This window comes from Pipistrellus kuhlii, unplaced genomic scaffold, assembly GCF_014108245.1.
Source record: "Pipistrellus kuhlii isolate mPipKuh1 unplaced genomic scaffold, mPipKuh1.p scaffold_m20_p_15, whole genome shotgun sequence".
Taxonomy (NCBI): Eukaryota; Metazoa; Chordata; class Mammalia; order Chiroptera; family Vespertilionidae; genus Pipistrellus; species Pipistrellus kuhlii.
The window spans coordinates 8,144,513-8,152,130 of NW_023425460.1; the positions used below are offsets into that span (position 1 = coordinate 8,144,513).

At 45.9% G+C, this 7,618-nt stretch overlaps 1 protein-coding gene across 2 annotated transcripts in view; it reads right to left on the reverse strand.

Moving 5' to 3' along the window:
- The window catches only part of VCL (vinculin), a 109,434-nt gene extending 102,779 nt beyond the window's left edge, over positions 1-6,655 (reverse strand). The window contains exon 1 of one of the 2 annotated variants that reach the window (XM_036438187.2): positions 6,284-6,655. In XM_036438187.2, the coding sequence (XP_036294080.1) occupies positions 6,284-6,451 (168 nt within the window). In that variant the 5' untranslated portion in view covers positions 6,452-6,655. The remainder of the gene's footprint in view (positions 1-6,283) is intronic. The other variant, XM_036438188.2, reaches the window with a different exon arrangement.
- Between the last annotated feature and the right edge of the window lie 963 nt (positions 6,656-7,618).

Genomic DNA, 7,618 nt, shown 5'->3' on the forward strand with positions numbered 1-7,618 from the left:
TCAAGTAAATAAAGGTCTATAATGGGGAATTCATGGCTCCTAATATGATACTACATTGTAACCAGCAGGGCTCCAACGAATTATATCAACACCTGGTCTAAATGGTTAAATGTAAAAAGAGACTCCCAATTTAAAAAGAAGACAAAATCCTAATGGACACTTTCAGACAGGAAGCAACATATTCTCATGTTATGAATTTAGTAAGTGACCTGCATAGTTGAAATGATTCTGAAACACAGAACCACAACCCAGAATAGCCTGGACACTTCTGTTATCTCAAACAATGGGCAGTTAGCCATTCATTTCTCCCTCTTAGTATGTATTCTACTTGTTTCAGACAAAGCCTGTTATCAATTTGATGAGACTGCTCAAATTCAGCTATACCAGATGTTTGGAAGCTGGGGATAGGAAATATTTGCTACACAAAAATTCCTATTACAATATTTTGTACCTAAAAAAATAAATACTATATGTTCATTTAGAAAAGAAAAAAAAGAAAGAAAGAAAGAAAGAAAGAAAGTTATATTGCACACCTATGACCAGCCTGACACTGGAAATAAAGGGATGAATTCAACAGATATGGTCCCTGCCACTAAGGAACCTACTATCTAGTGGAGAAGACAAACGCTGACCAAGTTTGATGAATGTCACAAGAGAGTATGCTGAACTGTAGACTGTGGGTAATGAGGATATTTCCACCCTATCCCCTTCTTAAGTGTGCAGTAAAAGACCAGAGAGTTGAAGGAAGTCTTTTAAATGACCCTCTCAGTTGTGATACATATAAAACATAAGCATCTTATGATCAGTAATTTTAAAAGCATATAAAATGACTACTTTTTAAACAAATATACAAGAAATATTAAAATCCAAATAAGTCCCAACCCATAAAAGTATTTGCTTTCATATTCCCCCTACTCCTGGACGGTAACAGAAGCCAACTTATTAGGTTGATACTTAGAACTTTTGCTTTTTTATTTTGTCCTCTTAGTGTTATGCCAGTACTACTTATTAGTATAAAATAGCTTTAGGTTCTGGCCAGTGTGGTTCAGTGGTTGAACATGGACTGAGAAAACGATTTGATTCCCAGTCAGAGCAGATACCCTGGTTGCAGGCTCCATCCCCTGTAGTGAGTATGCAGGAGGCAAAGTTTCTCTCTCATCATTGTTTTCATCTCTCCATCCCTCTCCTTCCTCTCTAAGAAATTGATAAAAACATACTTAAAATAAAACAGCTTTTAAAAAGCCCAACTTTCTCCTGTGTAGATATATAAAATATTTAAGTCAGGGCTCCATTAAAATTATAAACATAGTTACAGAAACATAAAATCTCTAAAACTCTTCTGTTCCATCAATAACATGAATATTAAGCATTATTGAAACAAAGTTTGCATCTGTCCCATTCTTATATCTCTTTTAATCTTGAGACAAAGTTTTTCAAATGACACTTCATGACTCCCCAAAGGCTCCACAAACATTCTTTAAATACTATTTAGTTCTAGTAGACTTCAAGGTAAGCAGCAATCTAATATATATATATAAAATAGATGAATATGCTAATTAACCAGGATGCCATAACAGGTCAAACGGACAAGAGGGGGTTGCACATGCAGCAGCAGGGGCAGGGCGGCAGGGACCTCCATACACCTGTGCTGGGGGAGGGCCTGATCAGCAGCCCTTCAGGGGCCGGAGAGGGAGGCAGGGCCAGACTGGCAGTGGCCGCAGCTGCTGCGGAGCCCGGGGAGCGAGGCAGGGCCAGACAGTGACTCCAGGGTGGGCGGCACCACGTGATTTCAAATCGCACGCTGGGCTCCCAGTATGCACTATAAAAAGCCTTTATCTGTTTTGCAGGCATAAATACTTTTGTGCTGACCTGTACCTACTCTTATTTCTTAATTAAAAAGAAAGACATGCTATGAAATTGAATGTCACTGAGACAGAACCCTACTGGTGCCTTCACATCATTCCGTTCATATAGGCTCCCCACACAGGCCATGCCAAACCCAGGCTTTAAACAGACACTCTTGTCAGGGCTAAGACAGATGGAAACTCTATCACCAACAGCATTCTTCTTGCTTCTGATTCTAAGTGGAAAAATGCCACTAATAGTCCACTACTTTTTTCTAAGTGGATGGAGAATGGTAGAGTGAAAAAAGCAGTGTCTACAGTAAGAGAAACAGAGTTTGAGCCTAAACTTCATCACTAACTAGCTGTGCCACTATGGGCAGGCTACATTAATTTCTCTGACCTACAGCATCTGTAAAGTTAGGACGAAAAAGTATTAAGAAAAAATTGTTTTATTATTAGAATCACTCTCAAGTGTTTAGAACGGCCTTACTCCATACAACAGAATATTATTCAGCAACAAAAAGGAAAGAAATTCTGATACATACTACACCATGGATAAACCTTGAAAATGTAATAAGAGAAATAAGTGAGAAACAAAAGGACATATATTTTATGATTCTATTTATATGAAATGTCCAGAATAGGCACATTCTGTGGAGAGACAGAAAGTAGATTGGTGGTTGTCCAGAGGTGGGGGTGGGAGTTGCTGCTAATGGGTATGAGGTTTCTTTTTGATAGGGCAAAACTGTCCTAAAATTAGATGGTACTGATTGTACAGTTTAAATGGGTAAATTATATGTTACGTGAATTATATATAATTGCCTTTAAACAATGATCTTGTTCAGGATCCTGAGTTGAAAAAGGAACACATGTAAATAAATATTCCCAGCCTATCCCCTCCCTAAGTATGGAGTAAAAGTAATGACTCAGCTATGAGAGATATGCACATAAAGTGGCCAGGCTACTTTTGTTTAACAAATATACAGGAAATTACACATCCAAATTAATCTACCCAAAAAAAGGGTTACTTTAATGACACCCTAAGTCAAAATTTGGACCTCAGAGACTCAATTTTGGTAGTTCTTTCTACTTGTAACACCTTTGCTATCACATCTTTAAATGTTCAAATCCCACCTAACTTTAGGACAAGTTCAGATGCTACATCTTCCATGAACCTTCCTCATGCTCTCCCGAAAAGTAATGTCACATTTCTTTGAACATCCCTGGTCCTTCTCTTCCTTTCAGTCCAGTATTATACTTATTCTGCCCAGAATCAACTTATTGCTTTGAAATTACAAAGGGTCTCAATAAATAACCTATTTAATAAGTGGATGATGATTGCTTAACAATTGAGAATTTCATTTTCACCTGATAAATGTTCATTTTGGAAATATCCAAGTCTTTAGACTCAAGAATGGTCCATGAAGTACCAGGGCTAAGGAATGCCCACTTTGGAAAAAAACTTACATGACCAAAGTAAAACAAGACTGATTTGACATATTTATGTAATATAATCCATAAGGAATTCCCAAACAGAAGCAGTGAAATAAGGATATAACCTCCTAAGGTAACTGGAAGAAACCTGAATTATTTAAATTCCAGAATATTTATTTAAAAATCTGTTTTCTTATTTTATAGTGATAGCACATTTTTTCCTGAGTTCTATTATCAAGTTCTATTAGTTCCTCTTAGTCTATGTTTCTAAGATATTCCACTTCTAATTCCTTCTCCATTTTCCCCACCATACTAAAAAGTCCAGGCCTCATTTTCTTTATGATCAACCAATTTTTAAAATCTAATTTATCTCCCTTCCCCACAGTTCCTTCTTGCCTTCAACAATATTTATGAAGCCATTGTGTGTTGGGAAGGACTGAGGAGCACATAAAGGAATATCAAACGAGGCCTGTTCTCCAGAAACAATCAAGTAGGGACATTGACACCTGAACACACATCACAATACGCAGCGGCACAGATTTAAGGGCCACAAGTGACACTGGTAATTCCAAGCAACGGGTAGGTCCTCTGGCCTCCCAGAACACAATCTATATCTTCTTCACCCTATTCTCATCCCCTCTCTCCCTCTCCTTGTTCATCTGACTGGATGAGGTCTTCTGTTACACTGCCCACAGGGCATGCACTGACCCTCTCCAATTTCTCTCCAACTTGCCTCCTAAGCTAATCAAGACAATCTACTTGGGGTAACCTAGCAGTGACTTACTCACAAGTAACTTTTGTTCATGATTGACTGTCACCACAATTCTCTCCACTTCCTAATTCATATCTACCACTGATCTCAGGACCTTTATTTTGTATGTATTTGGAAGTATGTAACTACATGTAATTTTTTTCCCCAGCTTATAACTGGAGGGTCTTATCCCTTCCCATTTATTACAGTGTTTCCTAACTAAGAGTATATCTCAAACCACCTATGGAGCTTCTTTAAAATACAAAGGTCTTTACCCAACCCCCTGAGAAAGCTCCTCAGTAAAAATGGGTGGGAGATGGACAGATATCTTTATTTCTAAAAAGCCCCACGGGGGATTCTGATGTACATCCCAACCTGAGAACCACTGACTTATTACAACGCTCCCTATACAGCAGACACTCAATTCTTATTAATTCATGCACTGAACCTCATAAATAACTTCTCTCTAAATAGCCTAACCAGATATCAACCCCTAGACTGCACTAGCTCCGTTCCAAGTGCAACATATGGTTTTAAGATTTCATTTCCTCAAGTACTCCTTGGAGGGACACTATTACCTTGTCTCTTTACATTGTCTCCCATTTGTTGAAAAATGGAGGCCTGGAATGTTGCCATGTTAGACAACACCGCATAGGAATGTACTCTGAAGTCTCGGATTAACATTGGTCATATATAAAAAAAAAAAAAAAAAAAAAAAAAAAAAAAAAAAAGAGAGAGAACAATGTAGAACTTAGACATTCTGAATGAACACATTCTTCCTGAATAGACTCTTGCTAAATCTATACAAGAAGGCAGATCAGAAAGCTGGCCAAACAGTGTCTCCTCTGGGTCTCCCTACTTCCCAGTGTCCTAAACTGCCTGAGACAATTGAGGGGCCCCTGAGAACGGGTGAAGACTTTCAGCTGCTCAAGTGCCTCTAGTGCAGTAAAGTGCTCTAATCAGATAAGTAACCAAGCCCCACCCAGGCCCGCAGTTGCCTCCCAACAAACCCTGACACACTATTTACAGAGCTCCGCGGGGGAGCAGCATGAACTTTTCCCAAAGCCGGTCAAGTCCAGTCGTTCCTCACAGGCAGCGGCGGTCTGACTCACCAGCCAGGGTGGGAAGGAAAAAGTGTGATGGGCCCTAGGGGTGCGAGGAGACTAGTCCCAGGCCCTCTCTTCCTACTCCAGAAGTGGGCTCTGCCTTCTGCAGCAATCACCTGTTATTCCTCCCAGCTGAGGCCCACAGAGCCTGCAGAACCACGCAGCCCCCCGGGAGGGCTGTGGCCTGGGGAGGGGACCCCGGTCCACCCCTCTGGCGGGACCCAGACTCCACAGGCCTCTCTGCCTGCAGCTCCATCTTGCTTCCCGCCAGGGGGAGGGGCCGAGGAGGAGGGCTGGGAGCCTGGAAAGGCCCCAATGGGAGGACGCCGTTTGACAGCAGGTAAAGCTACGTGGAAATCGCCAGGGGAAGGTTAAAAAAAAAAAAAAAAAAAAAAAAAAAATGAAAGGCAGCAGAGTTAAGCGAAAGGGACCAGCGAGTGGCCATGAATTACTACAGAAAGCAATTACACGGTGTCGTCTGGGAGCGCCGGGGGCGTGAGCCGGAGCAGAATGCCCGGGAAGGGAGGGAGGAGGAGACAGAGATGAGCAGCCAGGACAAGTGGACAAAAGGGCCGGCGGCAGGGAGCACGGAGGGCGGTGAAGGGGGATGAGGCAGGTCCCGGGGGCAGGGGCAGGAGGATTAAAAGGGAGAACGGCGTGGCTCTGGAATCCCAGGAAGGGAAGGGAAGGGAAGGGATCAGTGAGGGGAGCCCCTCAGCCCATAGGCCAGACAGGGGAGGCCTCACACCGAGCCGAGCGAACGGCTGTCACCGTGAGGGGCGACACAGCCTGCTGAAGGGAAAGGGGTCCACTGTCACCCCAAGAACGACCCTTTATGAAGCCCTGAGTCTGGTTCACACGCAGTGAGTGCTAGGCACTTCAGAATACCGCCTCCCCTGAATACTAACAGCAAACCCGCCAGGGAGGCGTCATTAGGACTGACCCCATTTTATGGATGAGGAGACTGAGGCCCAGAGCAGCAGCTCCGAGGCGTGCTCAAGGTCACCGCGCGAGGGAGCCTGCATTCGAACCCGAGGCCGCCCAGGGGCAAAGCCACAGGCTGCGAGCGGGCACAGGGGAGCCTCGAGGCGGCCCGGGGACGCCTCCCGCCCGGTCCCGCTCCCCCACCCCGGGCCCGGCGCGCTCACCCGGACGAGGTTGCTGACGGCCGCCTGCACGGCGGCCACGGGCGCGGTGAGGTCGGGGATGGCTTTGCCGTCCACCTCGCCCTCCTCGTGCATGATCACCAGGTGCGAGATCTGCTGCGCCACGGGCTCCAGGATGCTCTCAATCGTGCGCGTGTGGAACACCGGCATCGCGGCGGCGAGCGGGGCGGCGAACCGCGGGCCACGGAGAACTGGGAGCAGCGGGGCCGGGAACCCGCGGACGCACGGACGGACTCTGAGCCGCGACTACAGTCCGGGCTTCCCTCGGCGTGACGAGCCTCACGGGCGCCCCGCCCCTCTCGCGTCGCCGCGCCCAATGGCAGCGCCGCTCAGGCCCGGGATGCCGCTCCTATTGGTCCCACTTCGAGACGCTCCGCCCCTTTCCCCCCCCTCCGCCAACGAGATCCCGCCCAGCCCCACCCCCATTCCCAAGGGAGGGGCCTGGGATTGGGCTGCGCCGCGGGGATTGCGACTGGATTCCCAAAGCCTCACGCCGGGCGCGCCTTATAAGGGCATGGTGGGAGCGGACGTGCGGCTGGAGCGGTGGCCCCGCCCCCGGGCCGCCTCCCGGCCGGGTCCCACGGAACTCCGCCCCTCTGCGGAGTCACCTCAGGGGGCGGGGCGGGGCGGGGCCTCCCTCAGGGGGCGGGGCCTAGCCTCGAGGGCGGGGCCTCACCTCCCGCCGGCTGCAGTGGGCTGAGACCAGGCAGCCATCCGTCTTTCTCCTCGCCCCCTTCCCAACTTTCCCTTCACGAGAGGCCCTCAAAACACTCTCTCCACTTCTCTGAGTAGAATGGGGGGACGTGTTTTAGTAAAACATTCAAACAACAGAAGTGCACAGAGAAACATGAGCGTCCCATTCATTCACAAACACTCCACCCTGCTTCCCTCCTCAAAGATACTATACTCCCACTTGGGTGTGTCGCTTTGTAGACCTTTGTCTATTCGGTTGTTTTGTACATATATATTTTCTAAATAAATGGAATTAAACACTGTCTTAGAACTTGAGTTTTTTCCCTCTTCATTAAAATTCCCTGGTTATCTTTCTACCTCATTCTTTTTAAGAGTTGCATGGTATTTCATTGCATGAAATCAAACAATTGCCCAGGTGTGGACATTTAGGTTGGGTTCTGTTGTTCACTATTCAAAAACAGTTCTGCATGGCCATCGTTGTACTTGCCTCTGTGTTGTACACATGTCGTAGCTATCTAGGACAGACACCTAGAAATGAAGTGAAAATGCTAAAGTATGTCCATTTTACATTTTGGTAGATAAAATCAAATTGCAGATTGCTCTTACAGCACATAGTGTATAAGA